This window comes from Nuphar pumila, chromosome 14 (assembly GCF_984573655.1).
Source record: "Nuphar pumila chromosome 14, dmNupPumi1.hap1.1, whole genome shotgun sequence".
Lineage (NCBI taxonomy): Eukaryota > Viridiplantae > Streptophyta > Magnoliopsida > Nymphaeales > Nymphaeaceae > Nuphar > Nuphar pumila.
Window position 1 is genome coordinate 16008962 of NC_143262.1, and position 20665 is coordinate 16029626.

At 37.9% G+C, this 20665-nt stretch overlaps 2 protein-coding genes across 2 annotated transcripts; one reads left to right on the top strand and one right to left on the bottom strand.

Moving 5' to 3' along the window:
* Positions 1–312: 312 nt before the first annotated feature.
* On the bottom strand, positions 313–648 carry LOC149816495 (uncharacterized). Its single transcript, XM_089986904.1, has one exon. The coding sequence runs from the start codon at positions 646–648 to the stop codon at positions 313–315; it is 336 nt and encodes a 111-aa protein (XP_089843030.1).
* A 16942-nt stretch (positions 649–17590) lies between these two features.
* LOC149816496 (uncharacterized) lies at positions 17591–20665 on the top strand. Its single transcript, XM_089986906.1, has 2 exons — positions 17591–18211; positions 20591–20665. The coding sequence occupies exons 1-2, from the start codon at positions 17591–17593 to the stop codon at positions 20663–20665; spliced, it is 696 nt and encodes a 231-aa protein (XP_089843032.1).

Below are 20665 nucleotides of genomic sequence, written 5' to 3' on the forward strand. Positions count from 1 at the left end.
CTGCCCCACTCTCTGTTGGGCATCAAAGTTTTATTAGAGTTAATGACTTGTCTGTAACCTCATATCCGGTTCAAGTTGTTCAGGACTAATCAAAGCTACCTGGTGAGTTTGGACTCAACTCGGTTTAAGTAGTCATGCACAAGGTAATAATCACTATAAATTATGACACAATTTTGGGAAGATTTTGCTCAGGTTTTTATGTGCTTGGACTGGCATCTACATTCATGGGTTAAACTAAGACTTTTGATGGTGATCTGGTGGACTAGAGCTGAAATTTCTTCTTGCCAATCTAGTGAAGCACACACATTTCTTTCAGTTACTTAAAGAAGTTTTGCACTTCAGGACCAAAGCAAGCATTACCAAGAATGAGATGATTCCACATGAAGAACCTCCAATCCTGTGAATCCAATACAGATCGAACCTTCTAAACCTCCGGTCGATAAAGCGCAGGAAGCTGATTGCCATGATCAACACTATGAGCAGAAGGGGTATCAACCATTTCGGTGTTGGCTTGCTTTCTTGCTCCTCCCGTCTGCTTGCAGGTTTCTTCTGGTCGATGTAAAGCGGTGAGAGCATAGCAAGAAGTGTGAAGGCCAAAGCTATTAGTTTGTCGCTAGTAGTAGGCCTGCTCCTGCTGCTGGTGCTCATTGCCGTTGCCACAAGCCTGTGATGCAGATGAGAGAGGTTTGCAAGTATATATTCTTCTACTGGTCGTTTGTACGAGTCAACGGGAATCACTTTAAAAGGACCCTGTTGCACAAACTTTGGAACAATATCAGGTTCTCATATGCTTGCAATTATATCCTTGTATTGTAGAACATGGCTGAGTCCTGTTTTACTCATGAGATACTAAAAAAACAAACTGCCCCAAAAAAACCGTTGGACAAAGCTTTCTTTGGCTTCCATTGAGATATAGGGACACTGGTAAATAGTTAATTTACAAATGTGACCATTTTAGCACTTAATTTTGTTAATTTATGTAAAAAAACTATTTCATGTATTAAGAAGTGGGTGGTTGTAGCTTGAACTTGAAGTTTGGGTACTGCTAGGGATACAAATGGTTCGGATCTGGAACAGCTACATACATGGGTAGTCGGATCCGAATCCTATACGGAGCAGCCAAGATTGCAAAATCTCATCCTGGATCCCACTCAATTGCATCTGTAGGTTTTACACACCCGAGTAGGTGGGTCGGCTTGAGCCATTCAAGCTGAAGGGCATTGAGAGTTCGATACCCATATGGGCATCCCTTACTGCAAGGCTAAAGCAGCAGGTTCTATGGTGGGTGAGAGGGGCGGCTTAGGAAGGAGAGCGGTTCCAGGGAGTGGGTATATGCTATCTCGCCATGTGTAAAGTTTTTTGCGAATGAAAAAAATAGGAAGAATACCTCTCCATTTTCTCCTTCATATTAAAAAATAAATGAGAGATTTTGAATAAGCTCAACCGGCCGAACTGGTTCCCTTCTGGGCGGTATTCCAGCAGCAACCGGTACTGGGTGAACCGGGTGACAGGAAACCAGTTGGGCCAATTGAGAGAGAGAGAAAATGTTGTCCTCTCTCTGTTGCTGCCAGAATACCGGCTGACAAGAAACCAGTCTGGTTGGTTGAGCTGAATCAACAGAGAGAGAGAGAGAGAGAATTTTCCTCTCTCGGTTGCTGACAGAATACTGGCCGACAAGAAACCAGTCTGGTTGGTTGAGCTGAATCAAGAGAGAGAGAGAGTTTTTCTGTCTCATCGGAATACCGGCATGTCAGAATACCGGCAGGCAGAGAACGAGTCCGGCTGGTTGAGTTGATGAGAGAGAAAACATTTTTTTGAAATCACTCATTTCTTTTTAATATGAAGGGCAAAATGAGAAGGCATTCTTCCTATTTTTTAATTACCCGTTTCCTAGAACCGCTCTTGCGGCTCAGGGGTTGGGCCGCACGGGAGTTCATTGTCCTCTCTGAGCCTGCCACCTTTTCTAGGGTTTTCAATCGTTAAATACGAAAAAAGAGGTGGGTGATTGCTGTAGCTTCAGCGTGAAGATTGGATTTGGGTAAGAAAAGGAATATGACAATGGATGCCAAAAAGTGTGGCATTAGGTCCGGATGGTTCATCTGGAACCAGATGCTCGACCATGGTGGGGATGTGCACTAAGTGATTTTAAAATAATAATAGATACGTGGAGATACGCTGTACGCTCCATGCTCAGCCGCTCAACTCCACTGATTAATAATATAAGACAAACTGGGCCAGCCAACGACTTGGTTGGTCTGCAAGTCGGTTCCACAAGCATCTGTTTTTATTTCAGGACTAAATCTATCAGGGTTGTGTGTTTGATTACCCAATGTTGTCAGTATCGGGGCATATCGTCCGATACGTATAGTATCACTAGAAAATCAATAACCTGAATCGGTTTTTTTTAATAAATATAAAAATAGCTTAAAATTAAAATTTAATATTATTTTAATGGTTTTAACACGTGTCATGTTCTGATTAACACGTAATCTTTTTTTGGCCGATTCAGAACGATACATTTGAGTATTGGTATCGGCCGATGCACCTGAATTGTTGGTCAAATGATACAGGTTCGATTCCGATACTGACAACATTGTGATTACCTCGGATCTCTAAGGAGAACCTCGGTCTCATGGATCAAGGCATGCGGCCCACGCCTTGATCCAACCTCCGCGCAAACACGGATATGGGGAGGTTTTGGCCTAAAATGAGGATCTCAAATCCAAAGATCTCTAGTTAAATTACCTCGGATCTTAGATCTGAGGTAATCAAACGCACCCTAAAGGAGAGTGGACATAATCTGACCCAACCAAGAGCGGAAAAACTGAGCTTACACATGCAAGGCAAGAATGAGCTCAGATATAACAAATACTGCAGATATTTTGAAAGCAACATTCTCAAAGGTAGCTATAAAACTGAATATGGCAATATTGGCAAAATATCACTTATTTTGAAAAATATCTCATTTTTATCATGATATTAATGCAATAAAAACACATTTTGCAGAGGTTTTTGCATGGGCCCGTAATTTCAGTCGGGTCAGGTTCGAGTATAATTTTTAAACCCGACTCAAAAATAAGTCTGACAAAACCCAATCCGAACCAACCCAACTCGGTTACACTTGCTTTAGGAGATACGGTCTCCTTTGCTTGATGGGAGCATAACATTATTTCCAAATCAGCAAAGATCTTGTGATTGAGCATAAAATATAATAATCAAACTAGCACTATCATGCTGCCATGTGTACAAGGTGGGAGAAATATATTTTACACAATAATGAGATCCATGAGTGCAATTTACGATACGAGCAGCTTACTGTTCAGCTCGGATCGGCTTAGAAATTGGGCTTGATGAGTGAAACTGCAAGCCAACTTGTTAATTTAAGTATCCAAGTTGAGGACGAACAGCGGAAGCTCAGCTTGGCTTGGCTCGTACAGGCTTTTGATTGTGAACCAGCTCGTGATTTGCTGCTAACAAGCTCAGGCTTGGCTCAGCTTATTTCAAGCTCACAAGCCAAGCCCGAGCAGAGATTTACCCTTAACAACCGAGTTAAAATATCTAGAGCCTGGCTCGTTCAGCTTATTTACAAGTCCTAAATGCAAGTATGATGATCGCTTACAGCTTAATGCAATTTTTTAGAAGACTTCGGAAAATCTAACACAAAATTTAGACGATCATCACATGGATCATGTTTTTTTTTTAAAAGGCAAGCTGGGGTTAGGCAGACCCCTACCGGTTACTATTCAACATAGCACTGGGGTTTGAACCTGCAACGTCCCACCACAAGGAGACGTACACTGACAGCTCCTACCAACCATGCGGCAGTTCAGGTGACACCGTCCATTGATTCATCTCACAAGGACATCATGGTCTTTGTACATATTGTAGAAGGTGAAGTGATTTGGCAGATCACCTGATCTGCTCTCAGTACCTTTGGATAATAGCTTTGCAATCGTACAAAGGTGCTGTTCTTCTCGGGATCAACAACTGTCGGTCCATGGCGTGCACAATATTTGATATTGTGATCAATGTTGCCAATCCGGCAATTCTTATCGTATCAAAACTAAGCTGAGTTGGCTACATATATGTCATAAATTCAGAAATATTCAAAGTAGGATATTTGTGATGTTGTAGTTTAAGCAAATTCGTGAAGTATACACAAATAAATAGGATATTTTGGGATTTCAGTCTAACTTGATTATTTGTGATTTTAGTGATTTCGGTCTAACTAGATGTACACAAATAAATTTATGTGAGGTTCGTTGAATAAGTAGGATATTTGTGATGTTCGGGGTTTCAGTTTCACAAAATGTTCACAAATAAATTTATGTGAGTTTTGTGAGGTCCATATAAGATTTAAGTGAAAGGTTGCATTAGCTGACAAGCAGTACAATTTTACTGCAATAACCCGTCAGTTTGCAATTGCAATGGATAAAAATGTCTTAACTAAGTTGGGTATTTACGATTTTGAACTCGAGGAGAATAGCAAAAATTTTAGGGTGTTTCAAAAAACGTATAAAATTTGCCATACAGTACAACCATTTTCTTGTTTCTGAAAGTTCAAGCTCTAAAAACAAGGTACCCACAAGAGATCCACTCATCTGGTTATTGAAAATGACTAAATGTAACCAAGTTGATTCAATATCACGAGTTCAAAATCTATAAGGGGTGTTCCTTGCCACAAAGTCGTTCTCTGGTGGGCAGGAAAGACCTCGAGGGTATTAACCAATATTGTGCAATTCAGTTTCACTCATCTCCCATCTTCATAACCCCCTATTAAATTTAATGATACCAGTTGTTTTAATAATTTAAATAAATTTTAATATTTTAATAATAATTTTGAGCTAGGCCAAGGATAAAACCTCATCACAATTCACACAATATTTCCTATCTTCAGTGGCGTAGCTAGGATTCATGTGAGGAGGGGGGGGGGGGGGGGGGACATGGGTGTAGCAAAAAAAAAAGTTTGGTTCGATAGTTGGGGGTTCGGGGGGCAGCGCCCCCCAATTTTTTTTTGAGATAAAATAAAAAATGGCTACAATTATTAATAAAAATCTATTTCATATGAACAAATCAAACTATTTGCTGCAGTCAGGGCTGGGCTAAAAAATGGATAAAAATATATTTCATAGGGCTGGGCTTTAAAAAAAAAAATTAACTGTTTCGGGAGGCAGGACTGGGTTACAGCCCAGTCCTGCCCCCCCCCCTCAGCTCCGCCTATGCCTATCTTCATACCCTATCTTGGGATTTCATTGATACAATTTGTTTTGATCAAATCTGACTCCACAAATGTGATCTATATCATTCATTTATACTAAAACACCAAAACTCTAGCCCTAGGATGGATCTTGGATAGATTCAATGTCCAAAAGTAAAATCCAATTAAAATAGAAAGTAGAGAGCCTAATTTAGATTTAAAAGAATTCTATATCTAGTACTCCTCTGGTTTCTTCTTTGCGGGCAGACCCGAATCTAGTTCTGACTCTGCATTAGGTTTGAAGATAATCGAGGTTAACCATGTGTTGTTAATGGGTAGTGATCATGGAGTGGCTATACTTAGAATCTAAAAATCAAGTCAACTACAAGGAAATGTGACCAACACAAGGTTTAGTGTGGGACATTGGCATTGCTAAAAGCTGATTTGGGTTGCGCTTGGGTTTTTTTCAGTGAAGATGGACATTTCACACACACACACACACACACACACACACACATATATATATATATATATATATATATAGTTGAGAATTGAGAGAAACTGGATATTTCTTTATATAGATAAAAGATGCAGCAGCTCCCAACCATAAATGAGCAACTTATTTATGAACTTTCTTTTCTTTAGTTTGCGCCAACAAATTGAGTTATGATTGATTTAAGCCAACTCAACAACTAAGCTCAAGCTGAGTTTATATTAGTTCAACCAATTGAACTAAATTACCCAAGCTCAAGTGACCCATGATCTCAGCAGGCTAGCCCACCAAACGAACATGAGCACTATAGACAATATCTCTAACATCTGGCCAGGTGGGTCAGCTTAAGGCATTTAAGTTAAAGTATGTCACAACTTGATACCTGGTGTGTGTTCCTTGTTATAAGAATCACATTCAACATAAATGGCACTTAGGTCGGCACATAGTAATCACATTCAACATTGGGCGTGTGTTGCGTGCGTAAAATTCTTGATTTTGATGGTCAAAATTGCTACTTTATGATTGTGTATTAGATGGTTTTATACTTGTTTGGTGGTTAGCTTGGATACTGGCTTTGCAGGAAATAATTTGTTTTCTTTTCCTTTTCAGTTAGGTTTTGTTCTTTAAGCTCTTTCCTTCTCTAGTTGATGCTTACTGGTTTATGTTATTTGCATCTTCAAGCTTTTGATTTGTATTTTAGATTTTCGCCCGCCTGTTATTTGCAGGTTTGTTTTTCTTTTTAGCTTTTGGGTCATCTCTAGCATTCTCGTGAAGATTATAATTAGTTGTCTTAGTTATATGTTTGTGGTTGAATATCATGTATTAGTGTACGTGCATGGTGTGTGGTGTTATGTATGTGTTGCTTTGTGCATAAGATCAACTTTCATTATATGTGAAATCTGATATGCATAAAATGCATGGCATATGAATCATGAAAAAGCACATATTTTTTAACAAATAAGTAAAATTAGCTGTCATGAGCTGCTTATTTTACACTCATACAACTTTACAACTATTGGAAGAGCTTGTCATTGTTTCTTGTAGTCTTACAAGTATTTCTATCATGGGAAAGAGATTATATATATATATATATATATATATATATATATATAAACATTTGCTAGAATGCTGTATGTTATTCCTGATGTGCATGATCTATGTCGTTATATATGCTGGACAATGTAGGATCCTATATGTACATGATGACTGCATATATTTCTTTTTATAATTATCTGCTCCATGGTATTAATAGTTCGTATGATTGCAGAAAATGGTTAATAATGGCAATGTCCAGATTTAGTAGAAACACTCTAAAATCATGGCACCAAGCTAACATCCTTTGGTATACAATGCACCACAATGGTTTGGAAAATTCAGACTTGGAATATATGATTTTTCATTACCAGATGAATAAAGCCATCAGGAGTTTCTCTTTTAGATATGTATCTGCAATTGTTGGGCATGTACAAGTGACATGCCTTCAAAATATTGGAGCTAATGATTGCAACATTGGGCTCCTACCATATGATGCTATGGGCTTTAGAAAACTGAATGCATTGATTCTCAAAGAGACTTCCTTTGATGAGCATGTATTCTGGCATCTGATTTGTGGTCGTGAGCTTCTTAAGAGCTTGAAGTTTGACAGATGCAGTGGTTTGCAGTGTGACTCGATGTCAACCCCTTCTTTTAGAGTGATTCAATCACAGAAAATTGGTATACAACAATCTAGATTTTATTGTACTTGGTTACAATTATGATTATTACGAAGATGGTGGCACCAATGAAAGATTTACTTCAAGTTAAAAGAGTATTAGCATGTTCTATAGCTACTTTTATAACTATAACTTTTTACTTACTGTTCTTGTTTTTAAGAATTGTTATTGTCTATATATTTGCATTCTGAATATATAACTATTTGGACCTTATTTAGATTTTTGTTTACGTAAGTGTGTTCTTTTTATAGTTGGTTTGCATGCAATTGTTTATTGGTCTGTTTGTAATCTTATGGTTGTCTTTGCTCCAAAATTTCAGTCAGAAATTTCAAAATCCATGGCACAAGAAGTGTGAAAGAGTTGTCTAGCTTTTCTACGAATCAACTTGAGGTTGTTCTCATGCGCCATGCATTTCCATGTCACTCTTATGCTTTTGCCTTGTCGATCATAAATAAAAATCTATCTGATGTCTCTCATCCATTAGGCTTAAAAGTTTAGTTTTCTTGACATAAAAGTTGCAGAAATGAGAAGTTATGGATGGGGTAATACTAAAGGGAAAACATATATGGTAGTCAGCAATGAAGTTAAGGCGCCCCATCTCTTTGGTATTGATCCTTTTTACATCCTTCTCTAAGTTGGTTGCGCCTATTATGCCTTGCTTGCCTTATGTTGTTTAGAGTTTCAGATGTTTTTTTATTGTTTTGTTTATTTCTTTGCAAACACAAGTAATTATTTACTTTTTCTTCTAGATGTAACGTGGCTGATCATGTTAACTGTTAAATGGATAACATTGCCAATTTGTTTGGGCTCTGCCTTACAATCTCATCTTTTGGTTATTTTCTGGAAATCTTCTGATTAGAAGCATGAAATGTTCCCCTTTTGCCACATTAAGGGTTGCACTAATTTTTCAGCACATAGATTACTATTATTGTTTTTTATGTTAATATGACACTTTGTTGAAAAGATTGGTAATTACTGTCTTATTGTTTTTCATATATTCGCTATTGATAAAGTTGATGAAACCTATTGATCTGCTCATTGATTTGTCTGTTATAATTAATAAGTGGTTGTATGCACCAGTGGAGAGCTTTAATATTACTCCATTGGCACGAGATTAAATGCAAAACTTCTGATTTTGAGGCAAAATTATTTTTCCCTCCTGCAAGTGCTACCAGATAAGACTACAAAAGTGGCATCATAGAAGCTTAGGTGCTAGTGAATGATGTTATTCAAATTCAGATATTACTTGTAAGTCTATCGGGTTGGATTTACTCTAGTTAGTTTGGATTCTAATTGGTTCTCTCAAATTGAATTTGTATCTGATTCAATATTCGATTTGGGTCTTGTTATATTTTTTTATGCATAAATGTTTAAAATAAAATTGGAACTCAGTTTGTCCAGGCGTGGGAATTCCCTAATATTCTCCTGGATTCACTCTGGTTTAGCCAATGCTTGTAGTTTATTTTATGTTTTTGTGTTTGCTTATGTATTATAATTTTCACGTAAATTATTTTTGAAAAAAGTGTAGGTTGAAAATAGTGGCTGTTTTCATTGCCACAGTTTGTCTGATGCTAAGCCATTAGTGGCAATATGCAATTTCCACTGTTGAATCAACAATAACAGTTTGTAAGGGCTGCTATAGGGTACCTACAGCGGCAGTTTAAACTGTTCGCTGTTGGTGATAGTGGCAGTTCAAAACAAGCCTTAAGTAGGACCTATAGTAGCAGTTGTAAATGCCACTGTAAGGTAACAACGGCAATTATGATATGCTTTTATAGGGTACCTACATCGGCAGTTGTACTTGCTGCTGTAGATCGCAAAACTGTTATCATAATGCTTTTATAGGGTACCTACATCGGCAGTTGTACTTGCTGCTGTAGATCATAAAACTGCCACTGTTGTCAACAGCGACAACACCTACAGTGGCAAGTGGTGAATTGCCACTGTTTGCTTCAGTGGCATTTACACAAGGCTATAACTATATTTTGTTGTAGTGGAATCAAACGGCTAATTAAAAGGAGAGGTAGGTTGACATTTGCTTGAGGCGTGTTGTGCCTCAGAGGGGGCTGAATCATCTGCCACACAGAGACACGAAGAGCCACTTTTATATTGAAGGGGTTCCACAGAAGATAAATACCATGAAATATGACATCTTTCATGGACTGTTACAGTGACAAACGCCATAGCAGCACGATTTTAATTTTTTTGAAAGGCAAGCTGTGGTTAAGCAGACCCCTACCAGTTATACAATGATACAATTGGGATTCGATCTTGCAATGTCCCAACACAAGGTGACGTGCACTGGCTGCTGCTACCAGACAAGCGGAGTAGAAGCAGTGCAGACTTTGATGCTCATTGGACTTGGCTAAATTTACGAGTGTTTACCAATGCATCAAATACTTAACAACCATTGTTGACAGGTGCGAGTTGGTTGAGCATGGGACCTTCTTGAAAGGAAGGCAACTTGAAACTCTGATTTTCTCTCTTGTTCATCGATAGATCAGAGACGTTCTATTTATAAGGAATAATTTGGATTCAATCTATATCTGGAAAGAGTACAGATTTGTATACAATAGAAAATGACAAAACAAGAATACAATAAAACAATGGGATAAGACGAAAGAGGTTTACTTCCACTTTCGTCTCCTGTAATCTCGATGAGTTTGTTGAGCTTTATCATTTGAGATGTAAAACAACCTCAACGTTATCATTTGAGATAGCATGAGGTTGTTGTTGTGAAACACACCTTATTTGATGAGATTGACGAGCTGGACATTGCATGGACTCCAATGTCACCATTGGAGATAGTCTTTGGATATTGACTCTCTTTGTGACTTGAACAGCTCGGTTTCCTTAACACGCCCCTGACATGGGGTCCCACACATTGAACATGACACAAATAAAAGCAAATCTGGTAGACGAAAATGGTTTGGTGAGCCCATCTGCTAGTTGGTCAGCGGTTGCGAACATGGTCCTGAACAAAGTGAAAATTGATTTTCACATGTTTGGTGCGAGTATGAAAAACAGGGTTAGCTACAAGATATAAGTCACCGATGTTGTCACACTAGAGAACCAGTGATGCTGGAGCCATGAAACTGAGCTGCTAGAACGAAGACTTAAGCCAGAGAAGATCAGAAGCAGCACAAGCTAGGGATTTGTATTCAGCCTCCGTGCTCGAACGAGCCACTGTTTTCTGCTTAAGAGAGGACCAAGAAACGATATTAGGACCCAGAAAAATGGCAAATCCTCCTGTAGATTTCTGGTCATCGGAGCATCCAGCCCAATTGGCATCTAAATAGGCATTGAGTTGTAGGGAGGTCGATCACCTGAACTGAAGACCATGATGAAGGGTGTTCTTAATATAGCCCAAGATGCGTTTAATGTGGACCAGTGAGCAGTAGTGGGCTGGTGCATAAACTGTCAGACCTTGTTGACGGCAAATGCAATGTTGGGTCTGATGATGGTGAGGTATTGTAAACCTCCAATAATGCAAAGATACAAAAAGACATCATGTCGTGCAATAATTTAGTGCTAGATCTTAGTGGAGTGAAAATGGGCTTTGCATCAGCTATTGATGCCTTGCAAAGCAGACTTAGAGCATATGTACACTGGCATAGGTGAAGACCTGTGGAAGGGTAGCTCACCTCAATCCCCCAAAAATAATCTTTGATTGAAAATGCTGAACCAAGGTGTGTAATCAATTGTTGAATGGTCACAAAGGAGTTGCTCGTAATTATGACATCATCAACATAAACCAAAAAATACAGAAGAAGCCCATGTTTTTTTAAAAATAAATAAAGAGGCATCTGACTGAGAGACAAAAAATCCATGAGAGTAAATATGAGCTGAGACACTTATACCATACTCGAGGAGCCTACTTGAGCCCATAGATGGCACAATATAGTTTTCACACATGGTGAGGATAGTTTAAATCTTCAAAACCTTGTGGTTGACACATATAAATATTTGTCGAAAGAAAACCATTCAATAATGCATTATTGAAATCCAACTCCTGAATGAACCATTGTAGAAAAACAACAAGAGAAAGAATAACCGGAATGGTGGTGGGTTTAATGATTGGGCTGAATGTCTCAAATAAGTTAATACCACCTTCTTGATAAAAACCTTTGGCGATAAAATGAGCCTTATAACAAGCTATAGGACCATCAACATGACATTTGATATGATAAACCCATTTAGAACCAATAACATTGTAGTGACCCTAAGGTGGTACAAGATGTCATGTACGATTAATTTGAAGAGTATGAACTCATCTGGCATGTTTAAAGGTGGGAGGTTCTAGTTCAAGTAAGGCAGCACTAAACAAGTAAGAGAAATAAGATAAAGAGTGCTAAAAAATATTCAAGAGATGCAGTTCTCAACATGCTCAGTCCAATTTCAAATATGTGCCAGAGTTTGCGCTCAACCAAGCCATTTTGTTCTAGCATGTGTGGGCATGAATATATGTGAATGATGCCATTATTTTGTTGAAAGTTTTCAAAATCATGACTAATGAATTCACCACCATTATCAGATTGAAAGGATTTGATAGAAAATTGAAATTTACTTTTCGCTATCTGCTTACAAATCTTAAAACAATAAAAAACTTGAGATTTGATATGCATAAAGAAAAACCACGAGAATTGAAGTCATCCACTATGAGAAAATAGTACCAAAAACTTTCATGAGAGACCACTGGAGATGGCCCCTAGACATCGGCATGGAGGAGTTCAAGCAGAGTTGACGTGTGAGAGAGAAAACTTCCAAATAGAATCTTGTGAGCTTTTTTAATCAAGCAACTCTAACACACCTTTATTTGTTTATTCCTAGTACAAGAAACTGCATGTTTAGAATTTAAAAATGAAACTATTTTCTTGTTGGCGTGCCCAAGTCTTTGATGCCAAAGATCAAATGAAGCCTTCTTCCCTGCATAAGTCATCATCTTCATATTCTCATCTCTCTTAATTCAATAGAGGCCTGCATTGGCTTTTTAGCTCATGAGATGAATCTTGCATGTTTGTCAATCCTTGACAAGGAATTCAAAGGGTGTAAATTCAAAGATGCAATCATTATCTTTTGTAAATTGGCCCACAAATAAAAGATTGTTGGCTATGTTGGAAACATGAAGAACGTTTTTCTAGTCAAAGTTAGATCCATTTGTTGATAAAGTGAGATTACTAGTATGTAAGATGGGAAGCATCTTACCATTGCCAACCATTATCGATTCATACATTGATATTGAGATTTGTTGGATAATTGTTCATCATCCATGGTATGGTGATTTGTTGTATCAATGTCGATAGGGATGCACACAAGCTGAGTTCGAGTCGAGTCTAGGTTGTTTGAACTTGACTTAGTTCACAAAATGACTTTGTCCAAGCTTGGCTTGAGCTTAGAGCCGAGCTTGTAATGCATTGTTTGAACTCAGCTCAAAACCATTGTCTGAACTTGACTCAGTTTCGAGCTTGAGCCCAATCGAGTTTCAACAAGAACTATTAAAAAAATTTGTGAAGGAGGGATTTGATCCCCCAACCTCCCTAACGTTAACCAAGTGACCTACCATTAAGCCAAAGCACATATTTTGTCTATTATCACTGAAACAATTATATACCTACTAAACTTTTCAACAAAAAAGGCGCAAAAGACAGGATTCAAACTAAACACACTTTGAAGAAATACTAATGACCTACCCATTACAATAACAATGCACTTGTGAAATTATTTGCAAAGATATTATATATATTGGGTTTGCAAAGAATTGAGCTTTGTCGAGCCCTTGTTCAAGTTTGGCTCGATAGCGCATCCGAGCTTCATACACCGGTTCAAGCATGACAGCGGATGTGCTCAAGTTGAGCTTTAAGTGAGTCGAGCCTGAATTGACTCAATTCGATGTGCATCCCTAAGTATCGGGTTACCAATAGTCATCAATGGATTATTAAAGAGACATGACAAAAAAAGCTTTGAAGATATCTCAACAATTTTTGGCAATATGATCACATTTTCCACAGTACTGGCAGGTAACTAGACCTCATTGATTTTGAGGGTTTTGCACACCTTGATTCGTATTAGGTTGATTTTGTTCTGAGTTCCTTCCTTGACCCCTACCTTGACCTATACAATAGCCACACCAATGTCCACAACCTCTAGAGGCGGTAAAAACAATGTGAGATGTCTCTCGGATGACTTAAGATAGAGCATTAAAACTCATTTTTCTTGATTAATGAGAAAATCACATAGATTTGCAAATGAGTGAGTTAATGTGCCAATGGTGATCAAAGTGACGAAGCTTTCATACTCAAGAAGAAGCATGTTCAGGGCTATTTTAACAAGATCTTCATCTTCTACTGGGTGATTGGCGGCAACAAGGGAGTCAACTAGGAACTTGATGCGATCAAGGTATGACAACATATCCATATTTTCTTTTTTTATGAAAGTAAAATTCTTTCTCAGAATCATGATTCTCAATGCAGAGTGAGATCCACAAGCCATGTATCAAGTGCTATCCTTGATCTCATGATATGGCCTAAGACAAGTTTTGATACGATTGCTTTGATCTAGCTGAAAGCCAATTGATCAGAGTGAAGCCACTTATTTCATATTTGCTCCCATCTACAATGGTTGTAAATTGATCAGGTTGATGCAAAGATCTATCAACGAACTTGAGGAGGTCTTGATTTAAGCATGACAGACTCTAGTTGAGACTTCCAAAAAAGATAATTGTGTTCCACTGGTTCACTGTGAAGGAGGTGGAGGATGCCATGAGCTTGTTTGAGACTATGATTTGATACCATGAAAGGAAGGCTATCAAACTTGAAACTCTGATTTTCTCTCTTTTCCGTGGAGAGATGTTCTATTTATCAGGAATAATTTAGTTACAATGTATATCTGGAAAGAGTCCAGATTTGTAGACAATGGAAAATGACAAAAAAGAAGAGTACAATAAAACAATGGGATAAAATTAAAGAGGTTACTTTCTCTTTTGTTTCCTGTAATCTCGATGAGGTTGTTGAGTTTTATCATTTGAGATAGACGTTGCATGTTGTGAAACAACCTCAACGTTATCATTTGAGATAGCATGAGGTTGTTGTGAAACAACCTTATTTGATGAGATTGACGAGCTGGACATTGCATGGACTCCAACGTCACCATTGGTGATAGTCTTTTGGATATTGACTCTCTTGGTGACTTGAACAACTCAGTTTCCTTCAAGTGCTTGGTAAGAGTACTTTACAAAGTACCCAGGCCACACAAAACACAAAAAATCACTAGTAGCAATTTTCATAAAACATAAACACAAAATCTCGCTACACGGGCACATTGTGACAAAAGTTTAAAATGGCAATTTCTCGGCAGTGAATTTCTCAAAAGATTTTCAACTTTTTGAATATTTCTTGAGTTTTTTTCAGCAAAATCTCGGGAATAAATTAAAAAATCAAATAAAATCTTAAAAAATCTAAAAAATAAAAAAAAAACAAATAAAATAAACTAACTAAATTTTACATGAAAAAAATATAAAATCTATTTTTAATCCCACTAACTGTATCTAAAAACTATCAAGTATCATCCAATATTTGGATTCAGATACGATGTATGGATTCAGATCTTGGATGGATCTGAAACCTAATTAAAATCTAATTTTTAATTTTCAATTACAACTAAATTCTCAAAGCACATTTTTAAATTTTCATCTCTTGCGAAAATCGCCCTCGTTATGACCCATATTCTATTGATCTATGCTTTCAGTAATTCACATAAAATAACAAAGTTTTTTTCTCGTTTGAGTTCCAAATTCGGGAATTTACTGGTCTTATATATTATGAATTTGACTTATGATTCTTGAGAATTGATTCCTCATAAATAGTACTCATGCCACTTCGTACATCTTACTTACGTGAATTCGGACTTCGCACATCAATAAGGTGTATATATATATATATATATATATATATATATATATATATATATATATATATATATATATATATATATATATATATATATATATATATATATATATATATATATTGAAAAAAAATCCTCGTAACCATACGAGAAATTCCATCTACTGAGACACATCATATTTTACATTATCTCAGAACTATTGTGAGCCTTACACCAATTGGATCTTAATAGATCCAAATATGGTCAAATTGCAATCAAGATCCAAAAATCTAAGTTCAGAAGATCTAAAATATAATTTTTATTCAACTCGTATTTTGAGATTCGTCAAAAACCAATTCATAGATAAAGGAATTAAACAAGGGGTGATGTGGTGTAGTGGTAGGATGCACGATTGTGTGAAACCACAACCTTGGTTCAAAACCCCCATCCTCGAAAAAAAAACTATGAAAACATATATGATAGGGACTTGGAGAATTTTCATAAGAAGACAAAAGACTTTAGTTGCAAGAAGGAGCAACTAAAGAGGAGTTGGTGCAGCAGTACAAGATGATGTACTCATAGGGAGGAGAACTCAGGTTCAAATGGTGGGACTCTTTATCCCTTATGAAAGAGAACCATGGTTCAGATCTCCCTTTGCACCGAGCCATTTTTGAAAAGTTTTTATTACTTTTGTTGAATTTCGAAAAGACCTTCGAACTTCTCATTTAAGAGGGCTTAAATGAGGAAAGACGTTTTTCAAGAGGGTGGTGGTTGACCGATTTCCCAAGTTGGAAACTCAATAAAGAACATTGAAGAGGGTGAGGAAAAACATTTTGAGAAGACCACCATGCCCACGATTTTAGAATTGGGAGAAGGAATCTTAAATGAGAATGGTGGTTCCAAGGAAAGAGAAAAAAAATAGATGTTATTAGTAGACGCATGATAAAAAAAATTAGGTTTTGCAAGCTCTGCTCCAAGTGTAATACCATCGTAACGGATCAGAAACTAGAACTAGGATTGAGGCACTCCTAGGATCAGGAAGAATTCAAAATTTCAGTGATTCAAAGAAAACCATCAAGAATAAAGATTACAATCTTATGCCTCCAAATATAGCTTTTCAAAAAATTTAAGCCATAACATGCACTTTCCTATTAATGGTGGGTAGGGGCTGTCGGTGCACGTCTCCCTGTGGCGGTACGTTGCAGGTTCAAAACCCCAGTGGTACGTTGATTAATAACTGCCGGGTTCTGCCTAACCCTACCCCAGGTTGCCTTTAATTAAAAAACATAGAGGATGAGCGCAAGTGCTTTGAATATTGTGACGGGTTTTTTTCCTTGGACTTGCCTAAAAAAGTATTATTAAAATATTAAAATAGTATCCATATGTGTCAGCGTCATCGATATCTATGGCTTTAAAATTTTTTAAAAGCTTATTTATAATAGACCGTTTCCAATCTTGTTGAATTTAGATCAAATCATTTTTTTTTGGAAAATTTCTTTTTGATTCCAAAACCAACGGTTAAGTTTTATCAAAGAACAAGGATCCCATCATAAGGCGTATGATTGGATCCATCCTATATCCGATTTTTAACTGTCCAACCAACGGTTAGGATTAGTCTACATTCTCACGAGAATGTGGATTAGCATTCCTTGTAGTCCAGATGTATCGGTCGGATGGCTGAGGCTGACATAGGATTATATGGCATCATATGTTATATACCTTTCTCCTCATCAAATTCGCATCCTTTTTCCTCGTCAAATTCCATTTATGATTATCTTCTGGTCATTTTGTATAATCAAATCCAATATAGGTAAAATAAATCTGAACAAATGGACTAATAAAAGCCTGGCACACCATTGGCGATTCAAAAAATCAATGTTTGACAAAACACAAAATTTTGTAATTAAAAAAAATCATATTTTTGGTCAAAAAAAATATGATTCACGGGCATGTTGAATCTATCTATAAGATTATATTTGATGAAAAAAACTTGCATCATAAGATTTAAGGGGTATGAAGATGGGGGATATGATATGGGGATGAGTGGAAACAGATGTGCATGGTGCACCAGATCCCTTCGAAAAGAATAATTCCTTTCTTTTCTTGCAAGGCACAGGCACTTGTCTTGTTCAAGGTATCAATCACCTGATCTGCTCAACAAAAATAACAAGTGCCTTTTCATTTAAGGTAGGTATCTCTCTCTCTCTCTAAATACCCAACTGCCTTCTCTCCACCCCAAGACATGCACGTAGAGTAACAAATACGTGCCACCATCTTCTTTTTCAATAGCCTTTGTTTCAAAGAGCAATGTCGGCCACTACAGAGAAAAAGCATTCCATCAAACTGGTCATCAACACAAAGGAGAAGAAGGTCTTATACGCAGAATCAGGCAAGGAATTCGCAGACTTTCTGTTCAGTTTGCTCACCCTTCCTCTCAAGACAGTGACCAAACTCCTGTCGGAGGTGGCCATGCCGGGGAGCCTGACAAACCTGCACGGAAGCCTAGAGTGCCTCGACGACGCGTACATGGAGCACCCCGTGACGAAGAACGTTCTGCTGGCGCCCGAGATCAATCCTCTGCTGGGGAAACCGCTGCTCGCCATCCTCCCCTCGCCTGCACCGTCGACGGTGCCACAAACCAAGTACTACAGGTGCAATGGTGGCTACTATTCCCATTGCCGGAACTATATAACGACCGACCCCAGGGATGCTTGTGATGTGTGCCACGGGTTGATGAACATCGACGTGACGCTTCGTCCTGCTTCGAGGGTGGTGGGAGGAGGGAGGACCGTCAAGGATCTCGTCTGTTACTGCATTACAGATGACCTGTTTGTGTTGCCCATAACCACTCTCTCTCTTATCAAGAAGCTGGACATAACGGATACGAGCGTATTGGAGGAGAAAGAAATCAGTGTGGGAAAGGCCGAGGTAGAATCTCTCTCTCTCTCTCGGTTCCGCGTAATATTTTTGAGAATGGGAAAAATGGGGAGAATGTCTTCCCATTTTGCCTTCACAGTAAAAAAAAGAAATGAGAGAACGTTCTCTCTCGGTTGATTCAGCTCCTTGAAACTGGTATTCCGTCCACAACCTCCCCATTTTTCCTCTTCCTTGAACCTGAGGCATTCTTCCTTTTTTTTAGAATGAAAAAGAAAACGGGAGAACCTTCTCTCACTTTTGATTCAGCTCAATCGGCTGGACTGGTTCTCTGCCGGCCAGTATTCTGGCAACAACCTAAAGAGAGAGAACCAACGAGCTCTCTAGGTTGATTCAGCTTCCTGGAACCGGTATTCCGGCAGCAATCTCTCCATCTTTCCTCTTTCTTGGACCCGAGACATTCTCCCCATTTTTAGAATGAAAAAAAAAATGTGAGAACCTTCTCTGTCTGTTGATTCAGCTCAAACCGCCGGACTGGTTCTCTGCGGACCGGTATTCTGGCAACAACCTAGAGAGAGAGAGAGAGAGAGAGAGAGAGAGAGAGAGAGAGAGAACGTTCTCTCATTTTTTTACTGCGAAAGGGCAAAATAAAAAAGCATTATTTCCTTTTTTTCCATTTAAAAAATGTTACACGTGGCAAGCTGGCCATGGCATATACCCGCTTCCTGTAACCGCTCGGTTATGTGACCCATAAATAACTAGGGGTGTCAACCGGTCGGGTTTACTGAGACCCTACCTGTACCGAACCCTATAGGGTCTGGGTATGGTGATAAATAATAAGACCCCATTAAGACCCAGTCCTGAAGGTCCGATTAATACATGAACGCGGGTATAGTTTGTAAAATTTTATACCTAACCTGAGCCCACCTGAGTTCTGATTAAGACCCGTAACTTTTTAATGTAAAAATGATAAAAAAATATTGTTTTGCCGGGTATGGTGCTAGTGGGGTTCATGTAGTTCTTATCAGGTCTGGGTATGGTTTCTCTTATGATGAATCCGATTAAACCCAATTCCAGACCTGATACCATACCCGAAAATCGAAGCCAGGTCAGTCAGGTTCCACAACAGTCATTCCGAACCAAACCCGACCCATTGAAACCCCTATAAATAAGGCATGTTTCAGTACAAAGTGCTCAGGTCACACAAAACATAAAAAATGGCTTGCACAGGCAGCGATTTCCTGTGTAAACACAGATCAGTAGTGCAGAAAAACTCTGCACATGTTTAGCAATTTTCTGTGTTTAGTGTGTCCCGAGTACTTTGGATCATTTGATCTGCTCTACCTAATTGACCAAAAGTTGTATTGACCAAAGAATTCTCGGATGTGTTTAACATAGTCAAAATAGTAAGACTTGACCTTTGGATTATATTTTTTTATATAAAAATGCCATTTTTTGAGTGTGGAAAATTCAACATTATAGGTTATTGATTTTTTTTTAACCCCTAAAAAATCTGACATAAACGTTGGAAAAACATGATCAAGGGCCAGTTTTCAACTAAACTAAACTCGTAGATCACATCTTAACAGTTAGATATGGAAAAATAAAAAAGTAAAAAAAAAGTTTTTATTAGAAGGTTGTAACTTACGAGAGTAGAAAACATTATCCCATATTCAATTCTCATCTCACAGGGAACAGTGCATTTCCCTTAAGAAGCATGAGAGTGGGGCCCATGTAGCGCTGGTAAACGAACAGAGCAGCTCGTCACTTGGAGCATCACCAACTCGTTTGTGATCAGTTTGTATAGCTGGCGAGCCAAGCCACAAGCAGCTCGTTTAGCTTAAACTAGTCGAGCCAGAATACAAGGGGGTGTTCAGCTTGGCTTGGCTCGAGAGAGCTCGTATATATAAAAAAAATTATTTTTATCTATAATATATATTTTAAGTGTAATATACAGAAAACAATATATAAAACATATATAAAAAGAGAATGATAAATGAAAAATATATTCGTAAAACATGAACTATTAAGTGTAATATATATATAAAATATATATTTTTAAGTGTAATATATATTAACATGCCCTGTTCGGTTGGGCTCGTTTACCAGACCTAGGCCCACATGCACATCTGCGTCAAGCGGGATGTTCAGCGGAAATTGAATATAACTAATGAACCGACTATACAACATGACCTTGTTTGCTCTCCTCACATAGTGATATTCGATTTATATTAGGAAATTTTCATTTAAAGGGCTGCCTTTTGTCTGAAATTTCAGAAAAGTGTTTTTTTTTTTAAATTCCTGATACAGGCATAAGTTTTTTCTGACAATTGTAAAATAAGGACTTGCTGTGACCAACCTTACCTGTAACAGTTTAACATTAGTGTTTTAAAACACGTTTGCATAACATATGGCTGGTCGTTTTGTTTACAGTGTGTAGACATACTCAGGGCTTCCTTGCAGTCAGAGGCGGTCCTCAGTGATGCCTTCCAACAGTACCTTAAATAA